The sequence below is a fragment of the Haplochromis burtoni genome, unplaced genomic scaffold (assembly GCF_018398535.1).
Source record: "Haplochromis burtoni strain Fernald_Lab_line unplaced genomic scaffold, NCSU_Asbu1 Contig_107, whole genome shotgun sequence".
Taxonomy (NCBI): Eukaryota; Metazoa; Chordata; class Actinopteri; order Cichliformes; family Cichlidae; genus Haplochromis; species Haplochromis burtoni.
This window is the reverse complement of record NW_024582468.1, coordinates 1,111,122-1,128,827: the sequence shown is the minus strand read 5'-3', so window position 1 is coordinate 1,128,827 and position 17,706 is coordinate 1,111,122. Positions and strand designations below refer to the sequence as shown.

At 41.7% G+C, this 17,706-nt stretch overlaps 1 protein-coding gene across 3 annotated transcripts in view; it reads right to left on the bottom strand.

Annotated features, from left to right (window-relative positions):
* Positions 1 to 1,171: 1,171 nt before the first annotated feature.
* Positions 1,172 to 17,706, bottom strand: part of pik3r1 (phosphoinositide-3-kinase, regulatory subunit 1 (alpha)) — a 20,460-nt gene continuing 3,925 nt past the window's right edge. Inside the window, exons 3-15 of one of the 3 annotated variants that reach the window (XM_005929810.3) lie at positions 11,416 to 11,508; positions 11,252 to 11,326; positions 10,919 to 11,050; positions 10,049 to 10,250; positions 9,655 to 9,737; positions 5,181 to 5,382; positions 4,905 to 5,085; positions 4,676 to 4,801; positions 4,449 to 4,591; positions 4,182 to 4,358; positions 3,993 to 4,067; positions 3,736 to 3,906; positions 1,172 to 3,584 (exon numbers count right to left, since the gene is read on the bottom strand). In XM_005929810.3, coding sequence (XP_005929872.1) covers positions 3,395 to 3,584; positions 3,736 to 3,906; positions 3,993 to 4,067; positions 4,182 to 4,358; positions 4,449 to 4,591; positions 4,676 to 4,801; positions 4,905 to 5,085; positions 5,181 to 5,382; positions 9,655 to 9,737; positions 10,049 to 10,250; positions 10,919 to 11,050; positions 11,252 to 11,326; positions 11,416 to 11,508 — 1,850 coding nt within the window. In that variant the 3' untranslated portion in view covers positions 1,172 to 3,394. The other 2 variants (XM_005929811.3, XM_005929812.3) reach the window with 2 other exon arrangements.

Here is a 17,706-nt window from a genome sequence, read left to right as displayed (position 1 = left end):
ATAGTAAGGCACCCCTTGGATCTCCTTTATGAAAATGAAAGGTGATAAGACCAACCCATAAATCGCAGGGATACTTCAGCACAGATCATTCAAATGTAACTGAATTTTCAACCACAGGCTCTTAACCCCACAGGTGAACTCTGAACAATATGATGCTGTAATAAAGTCTGCTTCTTGTCCACGTATTGCCTCTCTAAACCAAGATTAAAAGATATATTAACTGTATCAAAGTGCGTTCAGGGATTGCTATAGTTAGGTCTGTTACATTGCTAGGATTATCACTGAATTCATTTTCCTTTGGATCAGCCCTTCCCCTTGACCTCATTTTCCATCTAAATCAAGGTCAAGGAGGTAGGCTGTCACTTTCGGAGTGTTCAACACTGCATTAATCTCATGTTTAGCTTAGCATGTTTTGCATGACGATTTTAGCAGTAATTATATAATAATAATGGATTGGATTTATATAGCGCTTTTCAAGGCACCCAAAGCGCTCACTCATTCACTCTCACACTGGTGGAGACAAGCTACGGTTGTAGCCACAGCTGCCCTTGGGCAGACTGACAGAGGTGAGGCTGCCATATCGCACCATCAGCCCCTCTGGCCAACACCAGTAGGCGGTAGGGTAAAGTGTCTTGCCCAAGGACACAATGACCAGGTCAGAGAGTCCAGGGATCGAACCGGCGACCTTCCAGTTACAGATACGCTTCCCAACCCCCCGAGCCACGGTCGCCCGTGTATGAATGTTCCTTTACAGTTAAATGGCTTTCCTGCAGCAACTGCACCACTATTTGTGGAGGAATGTGTTTCAGATCTAGTAGTGGGAATTTCCATGTATGGATATGGCAAAGGATTTGTGATTTCCATGAATTTAAAGTTAATTGCTGTATTATCACAGACAGATGTGTAGATGTAATTGCCAACATTCAATAATAGACCGACTTCATCTTGTTTTAACATCAGTTTACCAAATCTGCAGCACTAATCCCCGTTTTTGAAGCAACTGTTTCAGAGCAATAAGTTCATTGCAGTAATTGTAGTTGTCAACCACCCTCTTAAGCTACAGTTACTCTAGTTAAGAGAAGTTACATACTGTCGGTTTGGCCAAAACTGCCAACAGAGCAACACCACTAACGTGAACTCAATTTACTCATCAGTCAAAACAAAGCCATTGTTTCGTAAAAAGAAGAGTTTTATTTCATTTTTAACAAAGCCCAATACAGATTCAAAGCAAAACTGGGGAACACTGGCAATCTCAATCCAATCGTTTTTGGGACGCCAACACCAAAGAGGAGCTTCAAATAAAAAGGACAACAAAACAACAATACTACCCAGAAATGGGGTAAAGAAATAATGGTGCATGTTGTCAGACTTAAGAAAAATTGACAAAGGGAATCAAAATGTTCATGCCAGCAGCTGCTGAGGATCTAAATGTCAAATATGAGACACACCTGTTAACAGCTTTGGAGGAAGGGAGGGGAAGAAAAAAGGAAAAAAGACAACTCCTATAAATGTGTTACATTTAAAGTTGTGAATGAGTAATTTGGTCAAATGTGTTAAAACTAGTCTGTGTGTAAATAACGAAAATTGTGAATTAAAACTAAGCTTTCCTCCGTGGTTTGTACATGTAGACCGTTCCCAAGAGAACAAGTTGTGTCCAAGATGGAAATTAACGTAAACTGTCACGCCAACAAAAAACGGGAAAACTATCAAAATCAGATTCTGTTAATGTCTCTACAACTAGTTTGCTACAGATACGTTCAACAGGTTCACCTGACAGCTGTGATGACATGTTGAAGGGTTACAAAATATATTGTGAGTAATACAGTTTGTGATTTTTTACGTCATAGTTTACGTGGTCTGGCGCACTTGTATCGTAGACTTGTAAAAGCCAAATTTAGGGTGTGGGAATAGAGCACGTGGCTCTTTGTTTTCCTTCTTTTAGGGGTTATGAAATATTATGTTACCGTCTGAAATGAGCCGATCCACCCATGTAAACAGTGATTTTCTGATACAGAAAAAATAGTAAGTGTACAATGCATATTGATCTTTAATAGCAATATCCACCAGTTGAAAACACCAGTCTGCTTTGATATATTCTCATATGGGAACAAATATATTTTATAACAAAATAAATCTATACTGTTGTTTCTGTGATGGTAGATAAGGGTCGTACAATCCCATCAGCCTGACCTTCTTTTAACAAAGAACTGCATGTAGGCTTAGCTCTGTCGGAAATAGTACTTGTGACTAAAGCAGCTCAAATACTCAAAAGGCTCTGCCTGAGAAGAAAACATTAGTTTGAAGCCAAAAAAAAAAAAAAAAGAAAAAAAAAACCCTTTCATCTGTATACCAGTTGTTAAAGTAATTTATAATAAAGTATGTTTCTATCATCTTTAAAAATCATAAGCATTTTTTAAACTGTATCTTGGCATTTTGACAAAATATCCTCTTGGATATTTACACAGGAACAAAAAATACTTTTCAAGCACTAAAACAAGCTTATATTGTGGGTTTGCAACAGAATAAAACAATTCTGAAATAAAAATGGAGAAAGGTTTGCATAGCAGATCAGGATACAACTAAAGAGGAACAAATCCTTTTTGGTACGAGTCATGACTGCACATTTTCACATATGTACATGAAAGAATAGTCCATTCATAGTTTCTCCCTGCCCACAGTTCAAATCAAGTTTACGTATGCACTGTAATGCTCATCAGTGAGAAGGCAGAATGTGGGTACTTGTCCTCTCTGCTCTTCTAATAAAAGTCCATAGGAGTTTCTTTTGTGAAACTTTGTTTTGTTTTTTAAAAAGTGCCATTTTGCTACATTTGTCAGCTGATCCATGGTCTGCTACTGAACAGTTAATACAAGCAAAGTGTTACACAGCCCTCCAATATCACAGAGTTTCCTGATTCTATGAGATTTGGTCACATGGACAGTCTCACACACACACACACACACACACGCACGCACACACAACAGGGGAAGAAGGGGAAAAAGGAAAAACAAAATTTGTAGCCGGTGAGTTCTGTTGCGATTTGATAATCCAGCTGGTAAAGCTTTTGGGAACAGGGGGAAAAAACAAAACAAAAACAAGCACCATAAGGAGAAGGCCTCAAATGTCCTCCGCTGGGCGAGTTCAGCAGTGTTCGCTCGATTCTGTGCTCCCACAAAAAGCAGAAAGGGGGGAAGAAAAAAAAAAAAAAAAAATCTACATTCAGACTCGCCTCAGGCTCATGGTTTAGGCAAAGTCACTGAAATGTTTCAGGCTTTGTTGTGTCTTTTCCTCCAACTTCAAGTCCGAGTCCGGCTATCGAAGCCTTAATCATGGTGGTCGAAACATGTCTCCAACTTCCATGGGGCCTTAATCGTCAATATGGATACGTCCGGGTCCTCATCGTCTCTGTTGAGCGTACACAGGGTACGCTAGTGTCACATTCAGAGAGTCATTGTGCTGGACCAAAGACGTGTGCTGGTAGTGAAGAACGAGTTCTTTTAATGAGTTGTACAGGTTATAAGGTTCAGCGAAGCCGTACCCTGTGGGGGTCTTGTTGATGACGCAGTGTTTCACCTCGCCGTCCACACTGCAAAGAGAGGACAGGAGTCACAACCTGCTGTGATGCTCTCCATCAACTTTAAAAGTAGTTCATTCAGTGGTGGCTGAAGCCGTAACAGCAGGAAGACATTTCAACGCTAAAACTACAATTCTTTGCTACGTAACAGCCAGATACGTACACCACACTGCAGGCGTAGCATCCCGCTTTGCTGCTGTCTCGAACCAGGAATGTTCCGTCTCTCTTGCCCTGGAGGATCGCCTCCGCCTGTAAGCGATTGATGTTGCCCAGCTTCCAGGTGCGCTCATCATGATGAGGAAGGTCTTCATCATCGTCCACCATAGAATATTGACTAAAAACACAAAACAAATATAAGTTGTCATGAAAAATGCACATTTTTTTGTCCAGCGAGTGGATGATTGACACTCGCTAACTTACTCTTCTGTGCTCTCGTTCTTGATTCCCAGCCACTCGTTGAGTTTTTTCTGCCTGACTCCCTTCTGGGTCAACCACCTACAAAGAGAAAAGTCATGGACATTAGAAAGCAGGACAGACCAATTTTGATTTCCCTCAGAGGGAAGACTAGTTTCCGATGTAGCCAGGATGCTGTTCAGGCATTGCACTTACATGAGATACTGGTCTCTGGTCTTGCGGAGCTGGATGAGGTCAGGCTTGATGCTGTTCATCCTCTTGTCGATCTCCCTGTAGTCTGCTGCCTGTTTCTTCAAGTCTTCTTCCAGCCTGCGCTTGCTGTCTACTATTTCACTAATCCTCGATTTCAACTTCTCATAATTTCCCATGATCCTGGAAGGAGAGGGAAAAAAAGGATGAGTTCTGAGCAGAGCAAGCATTTCGTTATCAGCTGATGCACAACAAAGTGTGGTCTGTTCTTACCTCTGAATCTCTTTTTCATTGCCTTCTCTCCTGAATTTCTCAATATACTCCTTGCTGTAGCGCTCTTGTGTTTGGCATTGCTCCTCGAATATTTTGATAGTTTCATTGAAAGCCTCTATCGCCGTCCTTTTCATTTGGATTTCCTGCGAGCAGAAGCACAGTGTTAAGCACTTGACCTACAAACACTGCAGTAACACTCTTGATCCTAGGTGTGGGGTGGTACTCACTTGTGATGTTCTGGTGTACTCTTCATAGAGACGGTCGTACTCTTTGTTCTTTTCTTGGTATTGCTGGTGGTACTCGCAGAGCTTCCTGCCCACAGCTTCGATGTTGTCCTCTTTTACCACTTGATCCTGAAGAAAGAGTCACAGTCAAATACAGAAAAAGTTGAGGTTCAACTGCTTTAAACACGCAGGTGTTTTAATTCTGCTGGGATGCGTTGAGCTGCCACCTCACCTGCTGGTGTTTAGACACGGGGTACAGCAGCTTGACGTCTAGCTTGGGGTTGTACTGAGCCAGGGACTCGTTGCGATAGTGGTTGATGAGCTCAACGACTGAGTTGAAGGTTAGTGGATCAGAGAAGCCATATTTGCCATCTCGATGGAATATCTTGATAAGCTTGTTGTTTCCTCCTTTCCTGTAGACGAAACAGCAGTGGCGGTTAAACCAACAGGTCACTAACTACAAATGGATAAACAGTCAATTTGAGGAAACAGAGGACAAGACACTTACCTCAAAGTCAGAGTGTAGTCTCCGTGCATTTTTGTCGAGGCGTCCCGCACCAAAAACGTACCATCTGCAGTGTCCCTCAGTTTCTCATTGACCTCCTCCCTTGAGATGTCTCCCCAGTACCATTCAGCATCTTGTAGCGCCATGTTGTTGTTCATACCGTTGTTAATCACAGATGTGGGCTTGGGTGGCTTTGGAGGTAGAGCTGCAGGAAAAGGCAGAGAACACAGAACGTAAATAAATCGACTACAATGCGATTAGGCTTATGAGTGTTTGTGTTAAAATAAAGCTCGAGATCTGGACATTTTAAGGCAGATTTTTAGGGGAACGCTTGCACTGCCTTTAAAATGTTTACTTGATCTTCTTGTAAATAATTAAAAATACAAAAAAAAAAATTGCTCTTTGAATTTATTTAATATTTCAAAAGAATGAACCCTCATCTGGATAGCACGTAAGCACACATGCTCGTTTCGCATGCATCCTTTTCCATGAATTGGGTTGTGGGGAAAGGAAAAAAAAAAAGGCTTCCCATGTCCAGCAGAGAGGCAGCATTGGTGAGGCAGTGGGAGGAGAACTGAAGCGTGAGTCAGGGAGAATGAATTTCATTCAAGAAATGGAGCCATCTATAAATATTTCCAGCTCCTAACGCAGCAGTGAAGCCTTTTTCATGCAGGAAAAAAAAATGCAGAGAGAACAGCAGAAAAAGATGGCTGCACAACATTTTACAGTAAAATAGGACAGACTGAAATCCTAATGACCCTTTAAGCCTTTACCAGCAGGAAAGGCTGCGCTTTAACGCAGGATAACCAGATTCTCTTCTACCATCAGTAAATCAATTAAACTCTTAAAGCTGGAGCTCACCGTGAAGCTACCAGTAGCAGAGATAAGGCAGTCGGCTATTTTTAAACCCCACAAATCTGCACTGCTGTTGTTCGCTGCCACTGCATTCACAACCCTCCTGCTGCAATGGACCTTGCAGAACTTTGCATGCTGAAACCACAAGCACTGTGCACACAGCTACAACCGTGACATAGATTTCAAATGTTTCCATTCTGCGCAAATGCAACCTACCAATCCGACCACAGCGCTTCTCTGCATACCGCCTGCCTTCCAACCTGATCACACTTTGTCTCCAGATTACTAGAAATTTCTAACTCGTGTGAAGAAACCAGGCTTCTAAAACCAGAGCCAAACACCTCCACAGACAGACAACTTGCGCTGATCTAATCTCGCCTCTGCTCCACACAAATACTTTATTACAGCCACTTAAACACGTACTTGAAAAGCCATTAAGGGCAGCTTGCTCAGTAACGTGTTACATCACTTACCACAGCCAATCACACAGGGGGTCTGTCACCAACCGCTCCTGCATCTTTCATTTCCTGTGAGCGATGAGGTCATTGTAAAAGTGTCGCCTTTTTAGAACTCTAAATAGATAACTGAAACGACTGCGTCTCTGCATCAACCAGCACTGCGTCCCGGTGTGCATCCATCTGCGAAAGCAAGCGCGCCGCATCTCTCTGCTAGCAGAGGAGAGAGAAAGGACCTGCTCCCTGTTCCATGCTTCTCCTCTGTCATCCTCTCGCTCTCTGTTCAGCTTGTCCACTTGCTCCCCTGCAGGTTACTCGGCCCCTCCTCCCCGCGAGTGTCGTGCGGACATTTAGTCCGTCCCACTGCTGGCACTCGTAAAGCCTACTCTGCTGCAGCAGCACGTACGCAGCTAAATTATAATGCCTGGCCCGGTCAGCGGCACCCAGAGCTCCAAAATACGTCTATAATCCCACAGCGTGACGCTCAGCACGACAGGGATAGCTCCCTTGATTTCCTGAGTGAAATTAAAATAGCCCCAGTTCTTGGTAAAGGTAGAAGATTCAAGTGAAAGCAATCGTTGTCCTTAGTTCAATTGAGGGACAGTTGGTGGAAATTTTAGACGCTTAAGTTATATAGTTCACATCAACTACAAATGAGGGAAAAAAAGAACAGGTTTTAATGTTTGAGTAAGACCTAAGTGAACAAACCTGTTCCACCGCACTTTGATAGAAAAAAAAAAATACAACAGTGGATTTAAAAAGACTTTAACATCAACTAGCCATTGTCCACCATAGCTATAAACTACTTAAATGTTCAAGAGCCTCTTTTGTCTGATCTTAATGCAGAGGTTCATGCGCACTCTCCAAGTATGGCCCATAACTCATAAGCATGAGCAGTTGCCCGAGGCAAGTTTGCTGCTAGCAAAGATTGAAGTCTTACTAAAACAAACCTATTATTCCTGTTCTGTTTTCTAAGCTGTGACATTTGTGTCTTAATCTTACGCACGAGGCCCATTTCGTTATAGCCTGAAGGCAAACGCAGCAGAACACACAATGTTCCACTTTTGACACCTTTATAAGACAAGACCTGAAACATCAAACTTACGTTGCAAGTTGTGCATGTCTCGAGGAATCAGTTCTCTCTTCTTTGCAGCTTCTCTTTTATTCCAAAACAATAAAGTAAATCCAACAGAGTTAGTTTCAAGTCCTTCTGTAAAGCTCCATTTCATAGTTTAGACCAGTGAGTACATGGTCTGTTTTAATTCTTAAAAGGTCACGGCTTTGTGTGCCTCTTAATGAAATCCAGGTAATCCGCTCGACGTGAAGCAGGTGCCGCATGCGACTGTCTCACTGACTGACTGCTCAGTTCCTGCTGAAGGTGCGGTAAAGGGCTGAGTCTCTGTCTTTCCCTTTCTGAGCCCTGTGAGGCGGAGGCCTGCTCACGTGTAGTCACAAAGTTAATGATTAGCAGGAGCCGCTCCAGTGTCGATGCAGCCTGTTCTGAAAGCAGCCACTTGTGCCAGCTGCGTTGGTTTGTGTGTCTCTCTATGCTCTTTGGTCACTCCCTCTTTCTGTTTGTAAAGGCGGAGGCTTGGGGGTGGGGGTGGGGAAGGAGGGGGGCAGTCTTATGATTAACTTGCAAAGTTTCAAATATTTGCTGAGTTGAGCACTTTGAGACAGGGAGGACATGTGGACATCCACTGAAGGGGGAGGCAAGTGGCCCTAGAACTACAAGCAGCCCTGAGTTAACAAGAAGTGCTCTGTGGAGCAGGCCGACTTTCCAGCCAACCAAATCTAAGTGGGCCTTTTGTCGCTTACTTAAAATAGGAACGCAGTAACTGGGAGGCACACACACACACACACGCGCGCATACAGGTCATTCACAGAAATGCATGCATGTTCCGTACATGTGTGTTTAGAAATTAGGTTATTTACCCGTACTATTTGCATTAGACAGGTGACTGAAACCAGTCTGGCCCGACTAAACATTGCCATGTGTTACACTGGGTACAGTCTTTATGGGTATGTGCAGAACCAACAAAAAGCATTTCGGGGTTTCTCTCTTGCCTGCCCGACCATTCAGTCAGCCATCCATCAAGCCTACAGCCAAAGAGCTCCCTGCAGGTGCAAATCACTGACAGCTGAGAGCAGACCATGCACAGGAGCGTTATAAATAGTCCTAACAGGTAATAAAAAGTTTAAGCAGCCACAGTCAGTGCTGGGCCTGCCAATGACACCGCTCCCAACTAGAGCTGTAAAAACAGAACTGGCATGCAATGCTCTGCTGTCTCAAATCACCAGACCAGCTTTGTCTGTATGCAGTCCACTGCAGTAACGCGAACAAAATCAGACTTGCACGAATCTGTCATCTATACCGTTGGAGGCACATGCTACATAACAGCAAAAGCCAGAGGAGAGACGAAAAAAAATAAAAATGTGCTCCAAGAACCACCCAGAATCTTACTGAAGATTTTACATCACAAATTCCCCAATGTTCATATTCATGAGGCTGACAAAAATAAAGCTAGACAGAGAAATACTGTTCTAACACAAGTTGCTACTTTGTAGTCATTAAATTCCAGTGAGAACCTTTTACATAATACATAATACCATTTCATTGCATATAAAAAAAATTTAAAAAAAAAAACATTCATCTGCAACATGGAAATATGCTAGTTCAGAAAGAAAACTTTTCATGCTTTACAAACTGAGCAGACCTAATTCAAACCACTCCACAAAGACTCAACTAAGAACACTTGTTTCTACTAATAAGCACATGCTAAAAAAAAATCAACTCGCTTTAGCGCCATAATATGAGTAACTTTCCAATCACTGGGCACTTTGTGGTTCCCTACAACTGCAGCAGCACTAAGTCTCGACCCTCCTCTTCAAGCTATTAATAGCTCAGGTCTCAGTCAGTGCTGTGCACAGTCAATGCAGAGCAAACATTTATGCTCTCCTTTCAATGTAAATCCTGCACAAGTTCCTTACAGCTTTCAGTTAGATCAGTAATGCAAAGCACAACATCCTTTCCATCTACTTTTCCTTTTTAACTGAATGCATTTTTTTTAACAGTTTACTTTCATGCCCTGAGCACCCACAGTAGTAGGAACAGCAGTAGTTTTGTGATGGGTGAAAAATCAAGCGAAAATACAGCAGTCAATTACCTGGTGCAGCTTGACTGTCACTCCACTCACTGGTCACCAGAACCTCAATGATCTTGATGTGAGAATCCAGACTGGGTTCACAACTGTGAGGGGGACAAAAAAGCAAGGTAAACAAAGTTTGTTTCAGAGCCAAGGTGACAGTCACTGCTGCTCTGTGCGGTTTTCAATCAGATAGCAATTCAGGCTTAGCTACTATAATTGCACAGCACAGCTGGTAAGCAGAAAAGCTCCAACCTACATCCGTGTACAGCTAAAACACATGAATGTGTGATACACTGCAGTGTGTGTCTTGCCATTTCTTGACTAAGCCTGCATGCTTATCTGTTTGCTGACTGAGTGCCTATCTTTTACAAACCAAAATATGCAGCATAAGCCTTACACTCCCAATACCCACCTGGTGGCCTGTTGTCTGAAAAACACAGGGCTGAAGATCTCGCCCAGCGATCTGGCACTGAGCAGGTTCTTGGAACCGTTTTGGCACACTCTAGCAAAATGCCTTAGCAGACAGTGGAGAGTCAGCCAGTACTGGGGAGGCCGGCCTGGGGCGCTGGCAAAGCGACGTAGTAGCTGGGCACATTCCTCAGGATTCACCACCTCTGTTGAAGATGAGAATAGCCAAAACGTTCAGGAAGACAGGAGATAAAGTGCCCTACTTTAAAGTCTTCTGCAGTTAAAAAGCAGCACAAAATGAAAGCTCTCTTTACACAGTAAAGAAATGGAAAAAGGAGTCATGTGCAATAAAGACTTGGAAACCGCAGAGACACTGTGTGGTTGACAATGAGCATAAGGTACACTGGCAGGTGATTGGCTGCTCAGAGATGCTAGAGATAAACTTTCAGGCTTGTTTTAGTTCCTATTAACCGCAGATATCCTGTTTCTGGCCATGTGACAGCAAGAGAATGCAGCGCGGCATAACACTGAGAATTTCTTCTTTTCCCCTCTGCTTGCAACAGACAGCAAGACTAAGGTTAAGGAAATGTGCTAAATTACACAATTAGAAATAAATACATAGATTTCTATTTCTTATTTTCTTAAAGGACCCATAGATGTTTTAGAAAATAAAAGCTAATTTTACACAAACAAAAAACAAAGAAAAAAAGTCCTCAGACACAATGGGTACTGATGAGGTCTTGTGGTTTAGTGTTCATGAGTACATGATGTTCAGCAGCAGGGCACGAGTACATTACGTCAGCACTTCTCTTTAGGCCAACCTGTACAGTCAACAAATGACCACTGAAACTGTGAAGGAACCTGCTGTTCTCACCTTTAGCACTGTGAACCATCTGAGCATATATTGCAGTGGGGATGATGGGTTGGGGAAGATCCTGCAAGTACCTACGCAGACCGTCACACAGGACTGGAAGCTCCAGGTGATCCAAGTCTGCAGATGGGGGGTCTGAAATGCAGAACGGCACAAAGACGCACGCTTGAACTCACTTCAGTAAAGTTAGGTTTAACTATAGCACAGACTCTTCTGGGCCAACAGACTCTTATGCACACACTTAGAAACCTTTTTTTATGCACCCCACTCATTTTTTCCACTCAGACTTCCTCTTCATATAGGCTTATAAAACACATGATAAAAAGAGCTACTTACCACAATCAAAATACTGCCTGACTTCAAGTCCAGCACCAGCAGTAAATGTTCTATATAATGTGGGGTTATCCAGACCTACAAAATAATTAACGAAACATACTGTAGAAACATAACATGCCAAATAAATGCCAACAAAAATATGAAATTGATTCAGTCAAGCTCACCTTTCCTCTCAATTGCTTCAAGCAGTTTGATCAAAATGGGTGGAGCAATCTCTGGAAGGGAAAACTGCTCCGTCAAGTCGGGCAAGAAGAAACCTAAAGATCATTAAAAAAATAAAATAAAATATTTTTTGAATAAATAAAACAAGCAATTTCAGTTTGTGTAAACGGAGTGAAAATCCTCCCACCAAGGCTTAGTACAAATCCAGCGTCATACCTGTGAACCAAATTACTCAGTCCAATAAATATGCTGGCACCACACAATTTGCTAATAACAGTTGAATAATTCCATTTTAGCACCCCTGCCCTTCCCAAAACACAAAAGCCAGCAAAGCAAGAAGAGAAAATGTTTCTACATCCAACCTATGCTTTCCAAATCAAACAACACCACAATCACGACCAAGACAATCAGTTGCCCTATGCTGTTGGCTGTTTGCAAAACAGACACGGCTTTAAGGGGATTTCACTAAGCTCATTTCTTCGAGGTGAGTGCTGACAATGGCTGGTTTTACTTTCAAAACTGAGTCCCACACAGCAGAATTTAGTTACACTTTTTGGAGATTGTTCTATTTTTTTACTCTTATGCTACTGTACCACAACGAATTCCCTTTGTAAGATCAAAAAAGTATCTATAGTTTATGTGTAACCAAATAAAGATATCAACTGGCCAGTCAGTTAAATACAGTTAATCCTGTGATGACTGTTCATGTGACCTTAAATGGTAAGGGGCTGCCATTCATCTGAACCAGCAAAGACTCATTAGATTCTTGACTCCTCAGAACTTCAAAGGAAGCAGGTACAAGACCAATGAAGTGGCTTCAAAAGTAAAATGTGAGTATTTATAAAAGGCTGTTTCAACAGGAGGTACTGAGCACTGAAGTTAAGGTTTGGCAGACCAAGGAACTAAGCAAATATCCTGTGATATGAGGTAAGCCAGGTCTGACTTTTTTTTAAACTTATTTTTCCTTCAGAACTTTGCACCCAGGTGTGGACATGAAAGCAGGAGGGGAGTTGGCAAATCTAAATAAAATCTTCGCCAAGGCATATTTTGAAAAGGCTTTTTTCCTGAAAGGCTCAACTGTTCAACATCAGGTCTGCAGTTTCAAAATGCTGCAAAACTATGAATGGGACCCTTTCTCTTAACATTATTTTTTCTTTCCACCTAAAAGTGATTACTTTTTTGAATCAGGCATTAAAAGCCAAGTACTGGTGTGGCTAATACATAGACGCATAGGGGTTATTGAAAAGCTACCCTTTTGCATGAAAGAGGGTTCAGTCAGTTAGATAATAAATTCTGAACCACATTCTCTGGCTAGGGCAGGACCCAGGCTGCCTTGTTGTGTGTCAAGTACATGTATTAGTAAAGCCTTTCAAACCAGAGAACACACAAAAATCCACTTTGGACAACTGGTCATCTGGAAGATGTTATTGGAAATTCAAGCTGAAAGGGAATGGAGGGGGGAGGAAGGTTTCTCAGAAGTTGGTGTTCCATCTCAGACTTTGCAAAGTTTCCTGAAATAGAGATCGAGACATGCAGTGCAGCCATCACACACCTTGGAAATGTAATCTTTCTCCCAGACAAGATATCCAACACGATCTTCCTTCTACAGCCAAAAGGTTTTCTGAGAAACCAAATTCACAACCTGAAGTTAAATTTAGAACACCGACCCACCCGTTGTCACAATGTTCAAAAAGCACATGACAGCACGATGCCTGGAATTTTTAAACAATAAATCACAAATATGTATAAGGAACAAGCAAATTTTCACACATTTACTTAGATTAAAAAACACTCAACACTTGAAAATGATTAATACATTGATATACAAACAGCTGCTCGTACTTCTGCACAGCTTGGAAACAAACCAAAAAACAAGGAGAATCTTCCAAGTGATCCTTCAGCCTATTTATTCCTACCACAGTCAGCCTCTGAGGGACACGGGTCAGGAAGGATATAGAGTTGCTTCTTGGTACTGTCGACAATGTGATAGTTTCGGCACCAATGGAATTGTATCAAGTAGCCGAAGAAATATGGCGGAAATGCTACAAGGTATCAGTGATGATTTCTGAGATGCCTTGGCATGAGATCAAGGCTCAACGTGCCCATACAGGCCAAACCACAGAAACATAAAGGGGAAAGGAAAAGAAAGAAGAAGAAACCTATAATTGATGTGTTCATGGAAGGCAAATTAACTCTAGAAAAACTTTGTAAAAATTGGTAATAAGTAAAAATTAGCTACAGTAAAAGTTATCCATTTCTTTTCTACTGCACATAGGTATACCTAACTGTGATAATGGCACAAGGTGAATGCAGGTTCTGCAAAACTCCTTACTGCAGCTTATGCAAACTGAATCTCCAACTCTCTCTGGAAAGGTAATTTTAATTCTATTAAACAAACAGGGCCCTCTATGTTTTACAGTAGCATTACGGCACTATTAACACAATGTGCTGGCATTTTGCTCCATTTACAACAGCTGACAGGCTACACTTCCTCAGACTCTCTCCAAGACTTGAATAGAAGCTGGTTTCTGTGGTAACTAGGGTATGGAGACAGAGGCCCCTTGGACGTGCCTCTACACGTCTGCATGTTTGGCAGACCTCATGATATCCCCCAAGGCCTCAGCCCGTCAGTAGTCAGTTAGACAACCGCAGGCTGAGGAAGTCGATGCAGCTGCCACTGGTTCTGCTGTGGTGTGGGGAACAATCTGTCCGGCTCAAACGGCACGTCTGAGCCGAAAGGACTGTGGGCAGAACAGAGCTGGGGCACTACCAGTGCACTAAAGATAGCGCTCACTTTGGATAAATTTAGAAGGCCTGCTCAGGCAACCAACGTTTTAAGCCTATACATTTCTTCTCGTCTGGAAAAAAGGTCTAGCCAAAGCACATTGGTGATAGATCACCACCTAACACATTTTAAAGTAAAAATTGTGCAAAATGTACAAAAAAAAAATTCAAAGTTGTTTGTCTCTACAGTAGCATTTAGTAAGACTAGGTACAGCTAGTTTATAGTATTACCAAAACCTAAAACCTTTGCAATGCCAAATTCTCTGGATTTTCTGTTGGCATGGGCAGCACTAACATGTCTGAGCATGACTGTGCTGAATAGTGAAGCCCTGAGCTGAATTAGGAAAAAGGGCAGGCAATGTCTCCTCCTGCAGGCTGGAAGATGAAGTGCAAAAGCAAAGTAACAGCCAATGAGGAGACTGTTGCTACAGCTTGGCAATTAACCCTATGAAGCACAGAGCATCAGTGAATCGCAAAAGTAATGCAAGCAGCCAGTTTCCCAATGTGAGATCAAATTTAAGAACCAATGAAGCCTCTCACATCAAATTAAAATAAACCAACTCCAAATCTGATAACTTAAATGGCTTGAGCACAATTGTACAACCTGCACTACTGCCTCACTTTAAATTATAAAGTAAAAGGATGATTAAACAGTGTCTTCATTCAAAGATTAGCCACTTTCAATGTGAACTAGCTTGTAATAGTGCACGGATTTATTAAAACCACAGCTAAAGTATATTATTTAATTTGAGAATATATTTAAGTTATCAAAAGGTCAAATCAAAACAGGACTAAAACTTTTTATTTTTGTTTGTTCTGATGCAAAAAGCCAAATATCACCAGGGACCATAACAATCATAATCAAATTATTTTTGTTGGTTGGCAAATGACTTATTCAAGAACTTCACCAAGTTGGGCTTGAGCATTTCCAAGAAGAGATCATCTTAGCCTTGCACCTCTAATAGCATGAAAGTGGGGCATATCATGATGGCTGCTTAACCGCAATAGTTTTGAGATATGCAACTGCAAAGGCTCTTTTTCTGATGACACATTAAGAGGCACAGGAGGGAAAACACAAATATAGCAATTCTTGCCTTAACAGAAGTGACCAGGACTTTTGATGCAAAACAATGCAAACAAACTTCCAGGACAGATATAACTGAATGGAGGGGATGATTTATTGTGTCCACTCCTTAATGCAATGCAACATCTCCAGTGCACAAGAGCTGCCCGCACACCACACACATAACTTTCCTGGCACCAATGAAATTGTGTTACTCTCCAATCTCACCTTTGTTTAATTGCACAGAGTCTGTCTGCTCCTCCCTGCCTTATTTGCTTGCTCCATTTCTTAATCCTGCTAGCAGACATGCTCCGACTCCCGTAAAGAAGATTTGGCAATTCAGACTTCAGCCTCTGAACGGCCTCATGCAATGAAACAGTTATGCACACTTTGATGCACACAAGTCTCACTTGCTTAAACACACAATTTATTTTTTTTAATGAATCTGTTATGTTTTGAGTCCTAGTCTTTTTCCCTGTCATATACTGAGGAGCAGTAGAGTTGTCCCCTTAACTGTAGTGTCTATAACCTCAGTCTGACATTCTCTGAGGCAGACAGAAGGGGGAAAAAAAATAATTGTCATGTCTGGCACATCCACACAGATTAAGAACAGGTCCAACCCCCCCCCCCCCTACACCAGACACACACACACACACACGTCACTGTTATTTAAAGCAGTTTAACAGTTTTAAGCAATGCTTAAAGTTCCTCTTAATTTTACATTTTAAACCGACCAGAGGAAAAATTAAATGCAAACAGTTATTGAAGCTACTACATTATTTGTCTCTGCATCATATCAGTTTACAATATAAAACACCCATGGAGAAGGCTACAAGAAAAAAAAAAATTGATGAACACTAGATGGGAAAGGGTAGCTGGTTAATACAGATTAAACTTTAAAATGAAAAATGAAGGGACTGCTCAAAAGTAAACTGATAACAAATGGAAAAACTAAAAATGTGAAACGAAAAACAACTTCGTCATCTTGGGTTTGAATCGGGATGCTAAAAACAAACAAAAAACTAACAAACCGCCTTTCTTTAAGGACAGTCAAAACTAAATTTTATTATATCTGCAATTTAATGATGTGAATGCAAATTTCCTTTGTCACGTGGGCTGCTTTAAACACACTGCATGTGACAAGGCTCCCCTCCCCATTCTGGAAACTATGACAAGTCATAATATATTTAAATCCAGCTCAAGTCTGAGATTCACAGGCACTGGATTTGTCAATGACACGCTTCTCACCTCTGACTAAAGCTTTTTTTTCCTCTCCTCTCAACAGCTTCTAAACATACTAATATTCCACCTAGTACAAAAGTCAAATACATTTCCTTTTGCCAGCAGCTTGTCCACTCATAACAATGACAGCACAGAGCAATCGCTAGGGTGCTATTCATCATCCACCCATTTGTTGTATAGCTGTATTGTGCGTCGAGATACAGCAATCAGCACTTAGCACAATACAGATTCATCACAAAGGTACAAATCAGTCCACTATGCAGTCTGTACGTACCCCCGACCACCAAATTCCTGGCCCCAGCTGCCTTTAGTCCCACAGAGGAACACTACATCAGAGCAAACTATCACACGATAAACTTCTGCTGTGCTTATTCTGCTGCTGACTTGGATGGATTTAACGAACTGTGACTGTGCTCTGGACAAATGAAAAGAGTATACCAATTTGAAACCTACGCCAAAGCCATTACATGTATAATTTAAGAGAAAAGTGAGCTCTTAGCAGGGGGGGAAAAAAAAATGCTGATGCTGGCCAACAGATGGGAGGAGAAAAATAAAGTAATTACACACTGAAAACACTGAACTGAAAACACAGGTTAATATTAGGCCATAACATAGTCGCTGTCTAAACAAATTTAACATGCAACGTGCTTGTTGGGCATCAGGAATTACACAATTGGCTACAGACTAAAAGTAGCTGCTTGTATTTTTTCTTTTAGTACTATGACTCAGTTAGCTTATTCGAAATTCCACCTCAATTACTTCTTTTTCACCATTAAAAGCAACATACTAGACCTGAAAGGTGTGAGAAGCTTTTAAACTTGGAGAATTTCAGTTTGGGAACCAACTGTGGATTTTTTAAATTAAATCAAATAAGCAAATTGAGCTCTGAGCTGGTTATTTGCTTTCCAAGTTCCTTCTGCTTGGCAGCACTACACATGTATATTCAGTTAACTGAGAGGCCTAGTAAAAGGAGCAACACTTTAATGTTTTTTTTTGTTTTGTTTTTTTAAAGAAAGGCTGAACGCTGGAATGAGGACTAATAGTTTCCCAGCCCAGCCCTTTAGTCTCTCTCTTTCCCTCTCCACATCTGCTGCACTCATGTAAACCCCCCCTGTGGCTAAGGGAGGAGAGGCCCCTTTCCAAGCCCTCCATTCTCCACCCTTTTCCTGGGACCAGAGCTGATGGTAGGAGCTATCAAAACATT